The sequence below is a fragment of the Salpingoeca rosetta genome, assembly GCF_000188695.1.
Source record: "Salpingoeca rosetta unplaced genomic scaffold supercont1.32, whole genome shotgun sequence".
In the NCBI taxonomy this organism is placed as follows: Eukaryota; class Choanoflagellata; order Craspedida; family Salpingoecidae; genus Salpingoeca; species Salpingoeca rosetta.
The window spans coordinates 579,549-599,904 of record NW_004754902.1 but is presented as its reverse complement, the minus strand read 5'-3'; the positions used below and the strand labels follow the sequence as shown (position 1 = coordinate 599,904).

Sequence of the window (20,356 nt, the reverse complement as noted above, 5' to 3'; positions counted from 1 at the left end):
CAGGCGTGTGAGCAACATAGCACGAGGACGCGTGAGGACGCGAGGCGTGAGGGAGCGTGAAAGAACGCACCAAAGAACAAACCAGAATACACAAGCAACCAAGCAGCCAAGCACGCAAGCAAGTGAATGAGTGAGTGAGTGAGTCGGTCAGGTGAGTGCAGATGCTTGAGAGTACGTCACACAGCCAGTCAGCAACATGCCACACAAAGCCAGCAGTACGGTACACAGGTGCGCACGCCAACACACAAACACAAACACAAAATGCACACACCACACACACAACACAACACAACACAACACAACACAACACAACACAACACAACGCAGAACAGGCGCCAGGGGGAGGCGCAGCAGCGGTACGCGCACAAGCCAACGAACGTGCACGCACAGCAGCCATCTGCGCATGCATACCTGAGGTACGTGTTGGCGACGCAGGACTTGCACGTCCTGGTGGTGCCAGCACAGGTGCGGCAAGGCGACTCGCAGGCAACGCACACCGGGTTGGATGCCCCGCCACACGTGCCGAGCAGCACCTCCCCGAGCCCGCAGTCCTTGGCCGTCGTGCACACCTGGCACTTGGGGCTGGTCGTCGCCGTGCACTTGCCAGCAAGGTACTCCCCGCTCCCGCAGTCCTCCGCTCGCACGCACGCGTCGCACGCACGGTTGCTTGTCAGCGTGCACGCACGCGTCTCATACGTCCCAGCACTGCACTCAGTGCACGCGGTGCACTGCGGGTTGCTGCGCCCGCCGCACACCCCGTCCAGATACTGCCCAGCCGCACACGTGCTCGTGCACGCAGCGCACACGGGCGTCGTCGTTGCACTGCACACCCCAGACAGGTACTCCCCGTCACCGCACTCGCGTGTGCACGCGGCGCACAGGCCGCTCCCCGCACTCGCCTTGTACGTACCGCCAACGCATGGCGTGCACTGCGCATCAGCCGTCGCCGTGCACGCCACGCTCAGCTCCTCGCCAGCGGGACACGACGTCCGGCAATCAGCACACTCCCGGTCGCTCGTCAGCGTCGCAGCAACAGCCTCATACTGCCCAGCACCGCACACACTCAGCGCGCTGCACTGCGTGTTGCTCGTCCCGCCGCACGCAGACAGCACATACTCGTCTCCGCTGCACACCTTGCACACCTGGCACTGCCGCTGCACAACGTCCCCGTACGTCTCATCAGGGCACACAGCAACACACTCCCCACGGTGCAGGAACGTGCCCTTGGCACACGCCGTGCACGCGCCCGGGCCGTCCCCGTTGCAGTCCAGGCAGCTCCCGTCGCATGGCACGCACTCGTTGCCAACCTCAAAGAACCCGGCGTCGCACTCAGACACACACGCGCCACCGTCGTCAAGGTGCAGGTCGCCGCTGCAAGCCGTGCAGTCTGTTGCCGTGGGGCCCACGCACTCTGCACATGTCCCGTGGCACGCCAGGCACTCCCTGTTGCTGCGCCCGTCGCTGCCACCGCACGTCCCGCCCGCGTACTGCCCGGCACGGCAGTCTGCCTGCTCAATGCACCGCTCGCACACGGGCTCCTGCGTCGTCGTGCACGCCCCGCTCAGGTAGTGCTCGTCCGCACACACAGTCCGGCACGCGCTGCACGCTTCACCGCCCTCGCTCGCCTTGAACGTCCCGCTCCCGCAATCCTCGCACACACGGTCCCTGTCCTCATCAACAACACGCATACATACACACATACATACGCACATACATACACATACACGCAAACGTCAACACGTAAACACGTGCAACAATCACGAGCAACAGCGGTCATGAGCAACAGGCATCGATAGCAACAAGCACGCGAGAGCGTGGCCAACGAGGGTCACCCATGCACAACGCCAATCTCCCCACAGCCTCTCTCAGTAGTGCTCCCCCGCCCGCCCACTTGACAGTATTGCCAACCAAGCAACACATGTACACACACACACACACAAACACACACACATGCGCGCGTGTAAAGCCTTCACACGCACATGCGCGCGTGTAAAGCCTTCACAACCACATGCACGCACGCACATGCACACATGCACACATGCACACATGCACACACACAGCCGCACACCATGCATGCGCCTGTCAGCACGTGTACGCACCGTGTGCCATCACTGCCACCACAGATCCCCGCAAGCTCCTTGCCAGCAGGACAGCTGGTGCGGCACGCCGTGCACTCCCGGTCGCTCGTTGCAGACGGCGCTCGCACCTCGTACTCGTCAGACGCACACACGCGCCATCCCTGCACAGGCACCACACCACACAATCCACAATCAGAATGCACAACGAGAAATCAATCACCCCCCAAGCAACACAAACAAACCACATCCAAGCACCTGCACGCCATCACACCAACGCAAAACAGAACACGCACGCACGCACGCACGCACGCACGCACCCCAATACAACGACCCAATACAAAGACACACAGCATGCAGCCGCACCTGGCACAGCGTGTCCTCAACGCCAGAGCAGCCGCCAACAGCAAAGGTGCCTTCCCGGCACACCGCGCACCTCACGCACACCCGGCTCGTCGCATCCCCATAGTACCCATCAGGGCACACAGAAACACACGCTGTCCCAGACAAAAAGTACCCGGGCGCGCATGCCGTGCACTCCTGACTCGTCCCGCCCGCGCACGCCTCACACTCCTCAGCACACGTTGTGCACGTGCCAGATGTCACGTCCCCGTACATCCCCTCAGGGCACACATCCACACACGTGCTCCCGCTGCACAGTGCACAGTGTGTGCACACACACGCACGCACACACACACGCACACACACACACACACATACACACACACGCAGGCAGATATACGGGAAGCACAGCAGGCGTGTGAGCAACATAGCACGAGGACGCGTGAGGACGCGAGGCGTGAGGGAGCGTGAAAGAACGCACCAAAGAACAAACCAGAATACACAAGCAACCAAGCAGCCAAGCACGCAAGCAAGTGAATGAGTGAGTGAGTGAGTGAGTGAGTCGGTCAGGTGCTTGAGAGTACGTCACACAGCCAGTCAGCAACATGCCGTACGGTACACAGGTGCGCACGCCAACACACAAACACAAACACAAAATGCACACACCACACACACAACACAACACAACACAACACAACACAACACAACACAACACAACACAACACAACACAACGCAGAACAGGCGCCAGGGGAGGCGCAGCAGCGGTACGCGCACAAGCCAACGAACGTGCACGCACAGCAGCCATCTGCGCATGCATACCTGAGGTACGTGTTGGCGACGCAGGACTTGCACGTCCTGGTGGTGCCAGCACAGGTGCGGCAAGGCGACTCGCAGGCAACGCACACCGGGTTGGATGCCCCGCCACACGTGCCGAGCAGCACCTCCCCGAGCCCGCAGTCCTTGGCCGTCGTGCACACCTGGCACTTGGGGCTGGTCGTCGCCGTGCACTTGCCAGCAAGGTACTCCCCGCTCCCGCAGTCCTCCGCTCGCACGCACGCGTCGCACGCACGGTTGCTTGTCAGCGTGCACGCACGCGTCTCATACGTCCCAGCACTGCACTCAGTGCACGGCATGCATTTTGGAACCACCTTCCCACCACATGGACCTGTCAGATATTCATTGTCTGAGCATGTCGGACATCCTTGGATGCTAAATCCAACGCTTCCAGCCTGGTCATTGCACGCGCACGAGCATCACCAACGTGAGCATGCGCAGCACATCCTTCTTATGTGATGCGGCAAGTGCACCTGAAGTCGAAACCACCACACAATCTACAGCTGAGCGAGCATCGGTCATGTTCGACTGTGTGACAACAAGTCGCACCTCGATGCTGTTTGGCGCGTGTCCGATGATGGTTCTCTCCGCATCGTCTGTGAACACGGCCGCAATCCAGTAATCCCCGCTCAGCATGTCGCTTGGAACCTGGTACGCATTCATTGTGTACGTGTTCGTGGCGAATGTACGTGAGCATGCGATCACCATTTGTGCTGTGGTTTGGGCGGTACAACGCATCAACGGGCCCAGGCTTGCGCAACATGTGGGACCGGAGATGCTCACTGGGGCGAACACGCTGCTCAATCACTCCTTGTCCTGCCGCCATGCCCACACCACCCACAGTCCTCACGCTTCTCTGCCCCCACCCTGACCCGCTGGACGCAGCGAGCACCCATACCGTCCACGTGTATTGGCCAGCAGCCACGCTTGTTCGAATGATGACGGCGGTGTCCAGTGCACTGCTCCCCATAGGCACGATGTACAAATCTATAAAGTCCAGAACAAGCTGCCATATCAAACACACATACAAATTGAACGGTCGTGGGTGAGTGCACAGAGAGTGGGTCGGAGCAATTTGAGGTCAAGGGTGGTCGTGAAGCGCTGAACGCGTGATCAGTCATGCAACGCTTTCTGTGGGTTTGTGCGTAACATGGCTCGATGCATTGGATCTCTTTCTGTGCGCATTGCGTGGGAGGTATGGGAGTTTGAAAAGGGCCGGGTGTCCGAAGGTAACGATATTGTGTGTGGCTGATGATGTTTGCAAATAACAGACACCCCAAGCCACGCGAGACAAGTGTCACGGTGCGCCTTACTACTACTATGTTGCTGCAGACCTGATTGAAGAACCATGTGATGGTGATGGCGCTGCCCGCGGAGACGACCGTGCTTGTTGTGGGAGAACGGAACGTGATTTCAGCTGCCACACGAGGCGAAAGCGAGTGTGTCGCGGGGGATTAGTTGCACGAATGGGAGCAGGAGGTGAGCGGGTAAGACGGTGCAGGGCGAGCGGAAGAGAGGAGAAAGCTGCCCTTGCAGTGCACTCTCATTGGTGCTGCATTTCTGAAAGACTTACGGAACGACGCGGGTGGGGTCTCAAAGCACTTGAAGGGGCACTCGCCATCAATGGCATCGACAAATCGAAGGCAATCATTGCACGGGACGCAGACCCCGCTTCAAGTGATCGCGTGGGTGTTTGTGTGTGATTGTTTGTATGTGTGTGTATATATGTGTGTGTATGTTCGTGTGTGTTCGTGCGTGTTTGTGTATGTGTGCGTGTGTGGAGGGGGTGATGATAATTGTGTCAGGATACTCGTGCGGGTGTAAAGGGCTTGACGCCGACGTATGTGACATGTGGTCAACAAAACGTGTGGGTGGCAGGCAAACTCGAAGCAAAGCGTCACGGATGACGGTCGGGTCGAATGTACAACAAAGAAGGACACATGGTTTGTGGAGGATGTATGTGATGTGGTTGGGAAGGCACGATGGCCAGGGGCATAGGACCATGCACGAGGGCGTAAGAGCAGGAATCACGTGGCTTTGAACACATCGAACGTGTTGCGGTCAGTAAACTCATGCCAAACTTACTAGATGTCACAGTACTCCGATGGTCCACAGGAGTCATGGCTGATGCACCTGAATCGCCGCTTGATGGTGAAGGTTCCCTGAGGGACACAATGCGGGATATGGTTCGGTGGTGGTGGTGGTGGTCACGGTGTCGGAGATGGCGGTCGTGGTGGTGAAAAGGCAACAGAGTTCACTTGGCACGCAAATTTGGTACATCACGCACTTTAGCAACAAGGGGCGCAAGGATGCAAGCATACCAAACCAGCATACAACGTCGAAACACGCGCAGCGAATACAGCAGGCGCTGATGTCACAGCTTTGCAAACCGACGACAAACACACACACACACACTCACTCACTCACTCACACACACACACACACTCACTCACACACACACACACTCACACAAGGCGAAGACACTCCACACGCACGAATACAAGCACACCTACCGTTGCGGGAATGTATCCGACGATGGATGTCGTGGCAATGCTTGTGACGGTGATGCGATATTGCCCTGAGGGCGTTGAGAGGGGCACCGTCCATGTGACTGACGTCACGGCTGAATCCTCCACCCGCACAAACTCCTGCATGGTTTGAGTAGAGGTCTGCATGGCCGTGTTGTCACAATGCACAGGCAGTTCAGCAATTGGTGTGAGTTGAAGGAGGGGGAGGGGCGATGAACAGGACGAGATTGTGGTGCTGAGACGTGAGCATGGCCGTGTGCATGTGTGCTTGTGTGTGTGTGTGTGTGCTTGTACTTGTGCTTGTGGATGTGGGGGTGTGAGTGTGCATTCCGCTTGTTGTCGAAGGGTCACAGATGAGAATTGGTCGTGCACACATGCAAACGTAGGAAGAGGCTTGTGCATGAGTAGTTGGTTTGCACGCACCTCGCCCTGCAACTGCAAGTGGACAGCTGGCCCGACATTTGTTGTCCGAAACTCAACCGTTATTGGAGTGCCGGATGGTTTGATGCCTTCATGCAGACATTGATTATGAGAGACGGAGGGCATCATGAATGGAAGGGGATGGCGCAAGATGGGTGGCACTAAGGCGTCGAACAAGCTCATGGGCGCTCTTCTCCACTGGTTTGACAATGCAACACCATGGCTACATCTCACAATGACAAGCATGTGCAAAGGGCACATCGGAACGCAGCACACACACACACGTACCACTAAGGGCGGTCTGTCCGGTGATGGATCCAGGCAGGCATGGGCAGTAATTGCCGAGGCCGTAGGAGTATCCAAATTGAAGACAAACGGACTCAGCTTCACATGCCTCAACTGCCCCGCACGGGTGCCGCGTTTTCAGAAATGGGAATTGGTTAAACAATAACACCAAAGAAGTGAGCTACTTCAGCACACAAGCACCCAACACTAAAGTTATCATCAATGCTTCCAAAAACGAACAAGGCTTTGGCCAGCATCTCGACCCTTCTCGCACCGCTTTCTTTGTCTCTTTGTGGGCGCAACATGTGAATACACCATAAGTTGTCACGGTTCAAGCTCAACCATTGTGAGAAGACCCCTTCTCAAACGGCTGCGTCAAAACGCAACAACTTACCACGTGAACAGAATTGCCCTGGGCGGCATTGGAAATGTGATCTGCATGATGGTGTGGTTGCGCCAAGGGCGCCCGTGCGTTCTTGGGTCAGGAGGCTGAGGAGAAGGACAAAGCCGACCACTCCCGCAACGGCGCTGATGGTGGGCAGACGCCTCACCATCCTCGTTGTGTCGGGATGTGGCTCGAGCTGCCTTGCTGCTCCTGCTGCTGTCTCGTCCCTGTTGTGTGTTTTTCTTTGTAGCTGTTGCTGTGCAGTTGCTCAGTTGCTGGTGCAGTTGGTGTGTGTGTGTGTGTGTATGTGTGTGTGTGCTCTTCTTGTAAGGCTGAGGAGCAAGCCACCTTCAAGCAACAAGCAATCAATGGAAAATTAGGCAACATCCGCGTGCATCTTGTGCACACGCAAAAGCGCAAAACGCTTGGTGAAAAAAAAAAAAAAGAGTGACACATGACATCATCGGTTAAAGCAGCATTGAATCTCAACAACGAAAAAAAAAGGCCACAAAAACCCTTTCCACGTCAAAAGCGCACAAGGTGTGATGATGATGGCCGACTACCGATGTGTGGGGTGTTTTGCTGCCAAGTCCTTGCTTGCTTGTTGCTTGCTTGCCTAGCTGCTGCGTTCGTTGTGGATGGATGGTACACGCTTGCTTGGGACGGCCTGATCCACGTGCTTTTGCTGTGTGTACTGGTCCTTCCTCAACAGCAGTTCTGGTGCTTGGTTGGTTGGCTGATGTTGTGACGTCTCAACACGACACATCCACCCCTGACGGCGTTTTGCCTTTTGACAGCTGTCATCGTCCTTGCAGGCAGTGCACAGGTGCTTTCGAGTGTGTGTGTGTGTGTGTGTGTGTTTGTGTGTTTTGTGCGTGGAATCGTGCAACGGCACCACATCACCGTGGCACAGTGGACGACAAGTGCGTTCAGCAGCCGGCGAACTAAGAGGACAAAGGAGAACTAAGTTGCCAAGGGAGAGCTATGAACGGCAACGAGGATGCCGGCGACAGCCACAGCGACCAACACCAACACCATCGCCAAGAAGCGCACAGCGTGAGACCTTACATTGCCACTCCGTTTGTTTGTCAACACCACAGCCAGCCGAGAAAAACTTTGCTGAGTCCTCTCGTGGTGTGTGTGTGTGTGTGTGAGTAATGTCGTGAAATGTGTTCCGTATTTCCGTGACAAAGATTGAGAGCAGCGTCAGCTGAGCATGCGTATGGCTTTGCCCACATCTCACATCACATCAAACTTGACACTCACATTGCACGTCACTTGCGCTGCTGCTGCTGCTGCCGCTACTGCCGCTGCTGCCGCTGCTGCTGCTGCCACGTTAGGACTTGATTGAGCACCTCTTGTCTCAGCATCACGACCCCACGGATCACCACTTCTCAGCTGATGCCTTTGCTTACTTTGGATCCGAGCATGGTAGGGGAACGTTGTGGCTGGGCCGTGCCTTGATCCTTTGAATTGCGCGTTGCCCAGCGTGCACATGGTAGTTGCTTTGTATTGGCCAGCATGGACACAGGCCTCTCACACGCATCGCACATATGTGTGTGTGTGTGTGTTTGACTTGTTTGCACCGCCCACAGCACTGGCCATCTTCAACGAACTCGGTGATGTGCACGAATCACACTCGCCGTCCATGCGCCACTCCCCCATCCCGGGCTACCACAGCGTACGCCACATGCTGTAGGAGGAGGGCAACTTATGTGTTTGTGTTCGTGTCTGCACTTGTTTGTGTACAAACACATGCTTTTGTGTGTGTGTGTGTGTGTATGCTTGTGGCTTTGTGCGTATGTGTGTGTGTGTGAATGAATGTTTTTTTTCTTTTTGTGTAATTGTGGGAGTTCGTGTGTATGTGCGCGTGTGTGGGCGTCTTCGGCCATGTGTTCATTTGTGCATTTGTGTACTCGTTGTTTTGTGCCATTGTGCTGTTTGTTTCGTTATTTACCATGGCATATGCTCCGGTTTGGTGCAGGAGGACTATCACTCCCAAGCATTCGCCCATCTTCCAGACACTGGGTTTGTATTCCTTTGACGCACGCGCGTGTGTGCTCTGCTGTGTGTGTGTGTGTGTTTGCTCTGTTTGTGGGTTGTGCCTGCTCCCATGTCAACATGCATGCTTATCACTGTGTTTGTTTGCCATCCTCAGCCAACTCCTCCAGGAATTAGTGTCCATGAGAGCCCCAGGTGCGTGCATGTCTTGTGCATGCGTATATATATATATATATGTGTGTGTGTGTGTGTGTGTGTGTGTGTGTGCGTCAGTACGTATGCACAGCAAGCCACTCTTGTTTGCCTGAGTGCCAAGTCCCCACGTGCATGCACACCCCTCCTCACCACATTTGCAGCTGCACAACAAACAATACCCCTCCCGAGCTCCGCAGAACGTACGCTGGCACCAATTTTGTGCACATGTACCGTCACCAAACGCTGTCGTGTATATGTGTGTGTTTGTTTGTGCGTGTGCTGTGCTGTGCTCTGTGTACGCGCGCGCGCGCGTGTGTTTTCATGTTCCTTTTCATCGCACTGTTTTGTTTGGCGTTGAGACGAGCTCATACGCGTGTGTGAGTGGATGTGAGTGGATGTGTGCACGATCAGACACCATTGCTCGTGCTCATTTTGGTATCACGCTCGCAACCACTTGTTTGTACGCACCACGCTGCCACGTGCCACCAATTCACAGAGCACACCGTTGCTGTATACAAGCGCAGTGCAGATGAGTCGACCCGCTGCGAGGTGAGCGCACATACGTCGATAGTTGTGAATAGCTTCACAAGGGCGCACACACGCAAGCTTGAAGTGCAAGCGCTTGCTCAATCGCGCACTTGTTCCGATATGTACGCTTCTGCACATGCTTACATGTGCATGCATTCGTGCGCACCCTCACACAAACGTACACGTGACTACACACACGCAAACACACATGCACACGACAATACACATGCATACTGACATGTGCACGATAATACACATACATTACACATGCATCGTTTTGAATTAGCAGGGCACACCTGCAACAAAGAAGGCAAGCACCCAGAGCAGCAACAGCAACACGAGCATCAACGACACAAATCCCACCATCACAAGCAGCGGCACCACCACCAGGGATGGCAGTGGCACAGCCAGCAGCGCGCATCGTAGCGGCGGTGGGAGCAGCAGCAGCAGCAGCGTGAGCAGAACACACAGCAACACTGGTGAACGCGGCATGGCACTGCCACCGTTTCCGCCCGGCGTTGACTTGCACGTGCCATCGATACACAACGACGCAGGTAGCAACAGCGGTAACAACAGCGGCAGGGGCGCTGGCAGTGGCGAACACGGCGAAAGTCGCGTTCTCGTCCCCCGCGCGGTGTCTGCTGATCTGCTCACTAGTCAGCACGAGAACCCTCAGCAGCAGCAGCAACAACAACGACAACAACGACAACGACAACAACAACGACAACAACGACAACAACAACAACAACAACAACAACAACAACAACAACAACAACAACAACAACAACAACAACAACAACAACAACAACAACAACAACAACAACAACAACGACAACGACAACAACAACAACAGCAACAACAACAGCAACAGTCGTCTGCCAGGTCCACACCCCTGCCCCTTGCCGTGTACCCTCGCGCAGCGCTGCCATCACTACTGCATGATGTGCGTGGGGTTCAGGATCATCTGCCGGCCCGCGCCACTGCCGACCGCTCACCGCCACACGACGGCACACGCAAACTGTACGCACATGCGTGTGCTTTGTGTATGTGTGTGTATATATGTCTGTGTGCGGCGTGTGTGCGTGTGTGTTTGTATGTGTGCGTGTGTGTGTATGTGTGCTTGTGTCTGTCAAGTTTCGCCCGGTGTTTTTGCAGTACCGACTGCACTCACGTTCATCACTGCCACCGCCACAACGCACCGCTGCCACACCCACTTCAGGCTGTGCCTGTTCTTGGAGTCAAACGACGAGACGCAGTGCCGATTCGCTGTGAAGAACGACGACAAGCCTGTAAACCAGCAGCTGGCGAGCGTGCAGCGGCAAGGGTATGTCGAATACAAGGCCCGATATTGCAAGAAGCGTGGACAGCAGGCCGGATATGGCTACTTCCACTTGGCATTCCGCCCCCTGAACACGTAAGCCGTCCACTTGTGGGTGCACTTGTGTGTGTGTGTGTGCGTGTGTGTGTGTGCGTGTGTGTGCGTGTACATTTTTAACTGCAAGTGCCATGACTCTTATGCATGAACAATCTGCCGCCGCATTCCCCTTGCTGGCAATACATGTGCAACCACCACAACGCACCACAGCGCGCCACAACCAACCACTGCCACCAACGCAGCTGCAATCACAGTCACCTCACGCCACTGCCTGCCCATGCATACCTGCCACGCCGCACCACGACAGCGTGATATACCCGCTGCAACGCCTGCGCAGCGAGTGGACACAGCACGTGGCGCAGCCGGAGGAGGACGCCGTGTTGTACAGCAGTCAGGTGGACGTGCACAGCCTTGAACGCGTCATCATCACCGTGCGTCTTTACCAATCCTTTCGTGGACACTTTCCCACGCGCTCCTACCACTTTGATGAGTGCGAGGTGTACCAGAGTATGTACGTGAAGGAGTGGCAGGACGCAACACGCATGGTGCGCAACATCGTACCCGGCGTTGCCGTGGAGACAGACTTGGAGGGCGCCTACATTCAATACATTGTACATGACGCAAGCACGCTGAGGGGCCTGTGCGGAGACGACGGTCTGAAGTTTCCGTGCCCGATTCCAGCCCATCCCGAACGGCTCAATGACGTTGGGCTGCTGCGCATGCAAGTTGAAGTGAAGTTTCTGGTGAAGAACGCCACAGATTCGCCCGACGCGCACTTCATCAAGCAGGGCGAGGTGCTGAACGCATGGGTTCGCATTAAGGTACCATGCTCAGTCTGCATGTGTGTGTTTGTGTGTTTGTGTGTGTGTGTGCTTTTTTGTTTGTTTGTTAATTCCCTTGCTTCCCTGCCAGCTAGGCTGCATAGTTGGATTCTTTGTTGTCCTTTTGTGCGCATGTCTTGGCTGGTTATTAGCTGTTGCATGGCGGTGTTGTGTCGCCTCTCCACGTTACCCATCATCTTACTCTCCATGACCGCTCACACACACCACAGATGTCCCACCACACACTATCCCTGCCCCCCTTGCGCTGAAACTCGCCCCTCCGCCCCCTCCCCTCACTATGTCCACCCCTGCACCTGTGGTGTCTGCCAGGTGGTGCAGCAGCTGTCCGGCAAGAAGAAGCGATACAACATGATGCTGCGCGCTCCCGGAGACGACTGGAGCATGCCGCCACGCCCCCTCGTCCGTCCAGTCACCTTGAACGGTGGACGAATTCTCCACCACGTGGTGGGAAAGGAGGCGTTGTCAGGGCCAAATGCGCTCATGCTGCTGCAGGACATTGCATGCAGCATGGCAGGGGCCATGCTCTCTGACGACACGGACCCGCCCGCCACCACGTGCATGCATGAGGCGTGTCGCACGGGAAACATGGGTGCCGTGCTCATGCTGCTGCAGTACAGATCCACCCTGGTCCACGTTACCGACCAGCACGGCAACACCCCTCTGCACGTCGCGGCGATGGCTGGCCAGATTGCGGTGGCCACGCTTCTCTATGAGGCCGGTGCTCGCTTGCACGTGACAAACAAGCGTGGGCTCACACCCCGCGCGCTGGCCGACGTGCAGGGCTCACAGGCGGCCATTAGTACGCTCATCAACTTTGAGGAGGTGAGGTGACCGTGCGTGCGTGTATTGGCGTGCGCATGGTGCTCGTGTTTGTGCGTGTGTGCGTGTGTTTACATTTATGTGCATTTGTCCTTTTTTGTTGTTTTATGGTTATGTGTGTATGCCTCACCACCACCACCATCATCATCATCACCACGACGATGACAGCGGGACAAGTCTGGGTGCTCGCTGTTCCGGGCAGCGGCCATTGGCGCTGGTGCACAGGTCATTCGGCTACTCAAGGGGCACGCCAACCCCAACGACATCAATGCACACGGCCACACCGCCCTGTTCCTCGCCATCGACCACAACCAGCCCTGGACCGTGCACATTCTTGTCCGCCGTGGAGCAAGCACACGCATCTACAACAAGCTTGGACGCATGGCGATACACCAGGCAGCATGGCGTGGTGATCCAGAGACGCTTGTCATCCTGTTGCATGAGGACCCGGCCAGCATCGACCTGACGGCGCTCGACGGCTCCACCCCACTGCACATCGCCGCCAAGCGCGGGCACGTGCTGTGCGTGCAAATTTTGATGTCGTGTGGTGCTGATCTCACTCGCCACAACGCTGACAAGAAGACAGCACTCGACATTGCCAGAGAACACAACAACGCAGGTGTGCACCTTTTCTGTGGACCGGATGCCTGCTCATTGTGTGGGTGATGTTTGTATGTGTGCGTGTGTGCGTGTGTGTATGGATGCTGCGTGCGTTTTATGTGGTGGGTGTACGTGAGTTGTGGCGTGTGGATTGTTGATTTGCGTGCATGTCCCGCGCACTGTTCGCATCCCTGCTGTAAGCCGTGCATGCTGGCGTGGTGTCAACACGTCTCGCCACCGCCACCCACCACCAACCCCACCCGTCGTCCCTTTCCCTGCTGCAACTCTGTGTTGCCCTAACCATTGTCTAGACGTGCAGCTGCTGCTGCTGAAGCGAGGCGTGACCGAGGAATCAGAGACAAGGGGGCTGCTCTCCCGTGCACGTGAGGGCGGTAGTTTGCAAATTGCAGCGAAGAAAGGCGATCTTGCTCTCACGTGCAAGCTTCTCGCCTCAGGCGCAATGGTAGGCATGGGGCCATGTGCACACGCCATGCATGCAAGTGTGGATGTGTGTGTGTGTGTGAGGATGGCCGTGAATATGTTCGTGAATGTGCGTGTGGATCACTTTGTGGCATGTCAGCCTTGAACGCTCACGTGCACACACACACACACGCACACGCACACACGCACACACGCACACACGCTCATACACACGCACACACACACATGCGCACACACACGCACACACACACATACACACACACCTGCACATCCCCGCCAGATTGAGCAGCGGGATGCGGATGGCAACACAGCATTGCACCTTGCTGCTCGTCACGGGCGCTTTCTTGTTGTTGACGAGCTCCTCGCTGCTCTTCAGAGGCAGGGCGACACGACAGCTAGAGATGTAGCACGCATGCGTATTGCTGATGGGCGTGATGCCTTGCATCTGGCCTGCTGTAAGGACTCAATCTCAAGCGCTATTGTACGTACGCACGTCTTGTTCTCGTATGCATGGCGATGTGGCGCAGTGTGTTTGTATGTGTGCGTGTGCGTGTGTGTCTGTGTGTGCATTCGTGCTGAGGTGTTTTGGTCGCTTCATGTACTGTCGCAGTCATTACACACGTGACACGTCGTTCAGCGAAACTACTCTCACGCCTACCTCCCCCTCTTTCTCATCTCTTCTCACTCTTCTTTCACACGCGCATTCAGGTGCTCGTGTCCCGCAAGATGTGCGATGTGCGTGCGCGAACGATCGCTGGCAATACTGCCCTGCACACGGCCGCGGAGAATGGACAGATGTTCGTCGCCGCCTTTCTTCGGCTCAGTGGAATCAATCCGTCCACCCAGAACAACGCCGGCCACACCCCTCTCAAGCTGGCACTTGACCACTGCAATGTTGCCACTGCCAGCGTGCGTTCACTCCCATCTCATCGCACACACACGCACACGCACACACACGCACACGCACACGCACACACACTCTTGCTCTCTAACACACTCACACTCTCTGTTTGTTCATACGCAACACGTTTTATTCGCACATGCTTGCCATTGTTCGCACATGCTTGCCATTGGTTGACCTGATGGCAGCTCACATGGGGTCTCTCACGTTTCATGACCCATCTCCCAACGCACATGCATACACATACACATACACATACACATACATATACACATACACATACACATACACATACATACACACATACACATACACATACACGTACACGCACACATACGCGCACATGTACACAGGTGCTTCGGTTGACGGATTCGCAGCTGCATGCATTGAGCGAGCACCTTCGCCGCCCTCCGATTGTCGGTCACCGCTCAGGGCCATCTCAATCCTCACATGGTCGGGCTGGTGGTGGTGGGATGTATGCTCCAATGGCCACGGGTCATGTTCCTGACTTTATTCATCTTGACGCCCTGGGCCAGATCTTGTCGCGGCTGTGGCACTGCACGCTCGAGGCATGTCGTGTCCTTCGCACCTTCCGCACAGAGAACTCTTGACCCATGATGGGTTGTGTGTGACATGTGTATCCTTTGTTCTCTGTACTCTGTGTGTACTCTGTGTGTACTCTGTGAAGGTGTACATGTGCGTGTGGTTGCGCATGTTGTACATCATCGCCACTGTTACACGTCAAAAAACGCGAGAAGTTTCATGTGCAAGCAAGTAATCGAAGCGGTGAGAGCATCTCAGTTACAAAGGCTACGTCCAGGCCGTGTTTTGTGGACGAGCAGACAGACGGACACAGAGCAGACACAAATCTCCGTGCCCAACCCAACAAAGTATTGATCACACATCTTGCATCGAACGCAGCCGCTCAGGGAAGCTCAGAGGTTGTCACAATCGCAAGCCGCGCGTGCAAGGCGGCTGGTCATAGTGTTGCGGTGCATGCACGCGTGGTTGGATGGGTTACTCGCTGTTTGTCGCACGCTGTCTGTCCCCTTGTACCTTATTGTTGGTGACAAGCTCGTGTTCATGTGTCTGTGCATGTGGGCTGCTGGTTGACGTTTATTGAAGCATAGACAGCGTTGAATACGAATAGCAATCGGTTCTTGGATCTCCATCTCGAGCAACAACCATGAATGAATCACATCACCATCAAATTACCACCACCATGAATGAATCACATCACCATCAAATCACCACCACCATGAATGAATCACATCACCATCAAATCACCACCACCACCACAATGAAAAAGCATCATTCACCACAAAACAATGCCACCACCACCATCAATAAATCACATCATCAGTCACCACCATCACCACTACCGCCATCGATCACCATCAAACATCATCGCTCAGTGCAACCATCAGGCAAACAGGGTGGCCCTCTCGCACCTGTGGATGGCGGCGTCGACACGGTGCACAATCGCGTCGTCGGCCCCCTCCGCCAACAGCCGGCCCCGCTCCTTCGTCAGCAGCTCAACAACACGCTCCCGCGCACAGAAAACCTGCTGAGCAAACTCTCGGCCACTAAACATGCTTGCGCCCGTGAAGCGTGCTCGTGCCCATGAGAACATCAGGGACTCGAAATCATCACCCTCCTCCCTCTTTCCGAAGGACCCATGAACAAACACGCGCGCTGGCCTCTCCAGGTAGTCCGTGACGAGGTCGGAGGGCAGATCCGTGCCCAGGTCCTGGGTCATGTCGAAGTCGATGAAGCTGCAACGCCCACCCGGACCAATCGTCAGGTTCTCACACCGCGTGTCCGTGTGGCACAGCCCTTTGCGCAGCAGGCGCAGCAGCTGTTCCACAGGCTCGTCAATCTGCTCAATCCGCGTTGGCCGCTGGTCCACCCACGTCTTGCCAAGGTAAGGGGCATCGAGCACGCACTGGCCCTGGGGCATGGGGCCGACGCGCACGACGTTGAGGCTCGGATGGGCAATCTCCCAGGCGTTCAGGATGTTGTCTGCGTCGCGTTCTGGCACCTCCTTGAGCACGCGGCTGTTGAAGATGCGCACGTTGGGCTGCGGCGCGTAGAATCTGGTGACGAACAGACGGTGCTCGGCTAGAGCGCTCTCCTCGCACGGCCAGTCCTTCCTCGCAACGCCGTACAGCGGTGGGCACGCATACGCGTCCGCGCCACCACTACCGCCATCGCCATCGCCATCGCCATCACCAGCGCCATCGCCATCGCCATCGCCCAGGTGCAGCAGTGCCAGCTGATGCGTGGCGTCGCCGGCGTCGCTGGTGTCGCCATCGCCATCGCCATCACCAGCGCCATCGCCATCGCCATCGCCCAGGTGCAGCAGTGCCAGCTGATGCGTGGCGTCGCCGGCGTCGCTGGTGTCGCTGGCGTTGTCGGAGCTCTTGCCGTCCATGTGGCGGGACAGGGCCTGGAAATAGGCGATGCGCTCCTTGCTCAGCAGGACGTCGAGGATGGCCGGCATGATCTCAATCTGGCAGTGCAACCCGTGGCAGCGCAGCAGCATGTGGCACGCACATGCATGAGTCAAGGGGAGACACAACCAAAAGCAAGACCAAGCCATAGGCACACACACACGTGCGAGATAAAAAGAGAGAGAGAGAGACAGACAGACAGACAGACAGACAGACAGAGAGAGAGACAGAGAGAGAACGCAGCAAGACGCAGGAGCACGTGGCAAGCAGGGGATGAAAGAGTCATGTCGTTGCTCAGAAATACGTGATGGACACACGCATGCACACACGCAAACAAACGTAAACGCATGCATGTGTTCACACCTCCGCGTCTTTGAGAAGCGGGATGCGATAAATCTGAAGGCATTTACACACGCGCACACACGCGCGCACATCGTGTGTCGTACACAAACAGCGCACAACAGGGTGAGAAGTGAAGAAAGCTGACACGCAGGAAACGCATTCAAATCAAGCATTGACACGCACACACACACATTCATGCATTCAGATGCACGCAAGCACATGCACACACACACGCACGTGCACACACGCACACGAAGGAACACAGCACACAACGCTGTTACCTTTTCCAGATCCTGGTGGTCGCGGGTCAAGACATATGCGAAGACATTGACGGTGTCGCCAGTGACAGTGATGCCAAAGGGGAAGGGCAGCCCAACAGCGCGGCGTGGGAGCGCCTTCGTGGCATGTGACGCGTATTCGTCCAGCTGCGCCATGGCCTCCACTTCGTCAAGCGGGAGGCCACTGCTCTTGAACTGCATCGAGAACAACATGAATCGTGACAGAATGTGTGTGAGTGAGTGAGTGCTGCGAAGGAAGCATGACACGTCGTGTGAGTGCGCGGAGCATGCGTGTGCGTGTGTAATGAGAGCGGGTGTGCATGTATGTGCACGCATGTGTGTGTGCGTGGGTGTGCGTGTGTGTGCGAGAGTGTTTTTACCTCGAAGATGAGGTTGAAGACATAAGGGTCTCCGCTGCCATTGGTCACGCACAGGTCCACGGCATAAGCCGGATTGTCTTTGAATGGCGCCTGCGTGAAGAAGTGCAGAGTGCGTGTCCACTCGCGCTGACCGCAGTAGCGCTGCAGGTAGTGGCTGAATTCCATCAGGAAGAGGCTTTCGTACTTCAAATTCAGCTTGGGCAATGCTGATCAAATGACAGTGAATAATACGATAAGCTTCGGAATTCAAGAAAGTGGCACAAGAAAGCCCTTCCCCCTCCACACACACACACACACACACACACACACACACACACACACACACACACACACACACACACACACACACACACACACACATACACACACACACACACACACACACACATACACACACACACACACCTTCGTAGTGCACATTGATACACACGCACGTGAGCCAACACAAACACAACCACCTTGTGTGGTGCAGTACAAGCACAGAGTAGCAAACGCACTTTTGGTGCAGGAGGCGACGCTGGCGGTCAACTCGTCCTTGATCCTCTTCGTGGCACGGAACACGCGTGCATCCACTTCGCCAAACATCCGGTCGTTCATGACAATCGTCCTCTTCTCAGCCATGGTTGCTGACTTGCGGCTCCAAGACCGGGCCGATGAGGTCGAAGCCTGGCTGCGCGGTGTCGCCAAGCTTCTGGCAATCTTTCCCACTTCGCTTGGCGCAAGCGGCCGCCACAGGTCTGCACGTGTGCGTGTGTACGTGAATGTAAGGGTGTATGTATGTGTACGAATGTATGCAAGGGTAAGGGTGTGTATGTGCGTGTATGTATGTAAGGGTAAGGGTAAGGGTGTGTGTATGTTTGTAAGGGTCAGGGTGTGTCTGAATGTGTGCCAATGTGTGTGTGCAACGCAGGTACACACGTCAGCAAGCACTCGCGTGTCTGTGCTCCAACTTGTGCAAGAATGTGCATGCATGTGTGTCGTGTTGCTGCGGCCATCGTACCTGCGCGCTGCTGCTTGAGGTTGCTGTCAATCGTTGGGGCTGCACACATGGCACCAACCCTCCTCAACGCGGCCTCAACAGTCGCTTCATCAAAGCTGCTGATGGCTGCCTCAAGCTTCCGTTTCAGATCATCCGGGAGCATTTCAGCGACCTCATGAACGCGATACGGAATGCGCTTAAACTGCTGCTGGAGGTCCACCCACTTGAAATTGACGCCCTCAGGGTAGCGGGCAGCAAAGGCCTCGTCCGATTCTGGTTTGTGGCGCGTTCGTGTGCGGGACAGCGTGAGCGGGCGCTGAAACAGACAAGGACTGCACAACAATGCATGAACACTGCGCACCTGCCATACGTTGACATGTAGCACGGCACAAGACATGGCAACACGTATACACGGCAAGATGTGCTTGTCAATGACATGTAGGGGGGCGCAAGACACAAGGCACCAACCCGATGCATCGCGAATGACATCTTCCAGCGAGACAGCGCTCTCTTTGCTGGCCAAAGCTCTCTTCTCATCCCTGGTCAACGCATTCCTTGTTGCCTCAATGATCAGGAGGCGGAAGCCCAAGAAGGCTAAGCAGCGCCGCAAGACGTCCGTCTACGTGGAGGCGGCACAAGAACAAGCAAGTGTGAGCCGAGAGATGGTTGTATTACATCGCTCGTGTTGACAAGAGTACACGCGCAAATGCGCATACACACGCACGTACGTGCATACATACATACACACATGCATACATACATACATACATACATACATACATACATACATACATACATACATACATACATACACGCATGATGGCCGAACAAGAACCCACCTCGGCTCTGCTGAGCGTTCTTGGCATGTCCTGGCCCTGTTCCTGTTCGCCCTGCTGCAGCGACTAGTTATGAATGCAGGCCACGAAACACGTGATGCCGTGAGCTGGGATGAGCTGTGTGTGTGTGTGTGTGTGTGTGTGTGTGTGTGTGTGTGTGTGTGTACACGTGTATGTGTGTGTGTGTGTGTGCGCGCGCGCGGATACAGGCAGGCGTTCGTGGATGGAAGAGGTGCGGGGAAAGAAATGAACAGGGTTGCATGCACAAAAGCAAGCGCAGCTTGTGTTGACCAAGTCGACAAGAGAGACTGATCGACAAGAGAGACTGATCGACAAGAGAGACTGATCGACAAGAGAGACTGATCGACAAGAGAGACTGATCGACAAGAGTGAGAATGCAAGCAAGCCCCAAGCTACTCACTGGCGCGGGCGATCCACGCGCACTGCTAGCAATGGTGGTCGTGCTGGTCGCCATCGTGTCTTTCGTGTGCTTGTTGTTGTGTGCAGTCTTTGCAG

The 20,356-nt window shown here is 55.8% G+C and overlaps 3 protein-coding genes across 3 annotated transcripts in view; 1 reads left to right on the top strand and 2 right to left on the bottom strand.

Annotated features, from left to right (window-relative positions):
- Positions 1-7,233, bottom strand: part of PTSG_10095 (uncharacterized protein) — a gene marked incomplete at its 3' end in the record, with an annotated part of 13,403 nt that extends 6,170 nt beyond the window's left edge. The window contains exons 1-13 of the mRNA XM_004988949.1: positions 6,880-7,233; positions 6,489-6,599; positions 6,204-6,289; positions 5,766-5,921; positions 5,338-5,414; positions 4,826-4,923; positions 4,587-4,669; positions 4,151-4,258; positions 3,802-3,900; positions 3,238-3,647; positions 2,442-2,727; positions 2,100-2,239; positions 412-1,665 (exon numbers count right to left, since the gene is read on the bottom strand). Of these exons, the coding sequence (XP_004989006.1) occupies positions 412-1,665; positions 2,100-2,239; positions 2,442-2,727; positions 3,238-3,647; positions 3,802-3,900; positions 4,151-4,258; positions 4,587-4,669; positions 4,826-4,923; positions 5,338-5,414; positions 5,766-5,921; positions 6,204-6,289; positions 6,489-6,599; positions 6,880-7,039 (3,068 nt within the window). The 5' untranslated portion in view covers positions 7,040-7,233. The remainder of the gene's footprint in view (positions 1-411; positions 1,666-2,099; positions 2,240-2,441; positions 2,728-3,237; positions 3,648-3,801; positions 3,901-4,150; positions 4,259-4,586; positions 4,670-4,825; positions 4,924-5,337; positions 5,415-5,765; positions 5,922-6,203; positions 6,290-6,488; positions 6,600-6,879) is intronic.
- A 3,302-nt stretch (positions 7,234-10,535) lies between these two features.
- On the top strand, positions 10,536-15,183 carry PTSG_10094 (uncharacterized protein; the record flags this gene model as incomplete). Its single annotated transcript, XM_004988948.1, has 9 exons — positions 10,536-10,614; positions 10,750-11,008; positions 11,277-11,790; positions 12,121-12,633; positions 12,799-13,249; positions 13,542-13,693; positions 13,952-14,152; positions 14,380-14,580; positions 14,926-15,183. The coding sequence occupies 9 exons, from the start codon at positions 10,536-10,538 to the stop codon at positions 15,181-15,183; spliced, it is 2,628 nt and encodes an 875-aa protein (XP_004989005.1).
- Positions 15,184-15,995: 812 nt separating this feature from the next.
- On the bottom strand, positions 15,996-20,315 carry PTSG_10093 (uncharacterized protein; the record flags this gene model as incomplete). The annotated part of the gene is made up of 9 exons (XM_004988947.1): positions 15,996-17,084; positions 17,389-17,421; positions 17,649-17,840; positions 18,026-18,231; positions 18,523-18,762; positions 19,026-19,277; positions 19,473-19,623; positions 19,844-19,906; positions 20,262-20,315. The coding sequence occupies 9 exons, from the start codon at positions 20,313-20,315 to the stop codon at positions 15,996-15,998; spliced, it is 2,280 nt and encodes a 759-aa protein (XP_004989004.1).
- Positions 20,316-20,356: the final 41 nt, after the last annotated feature.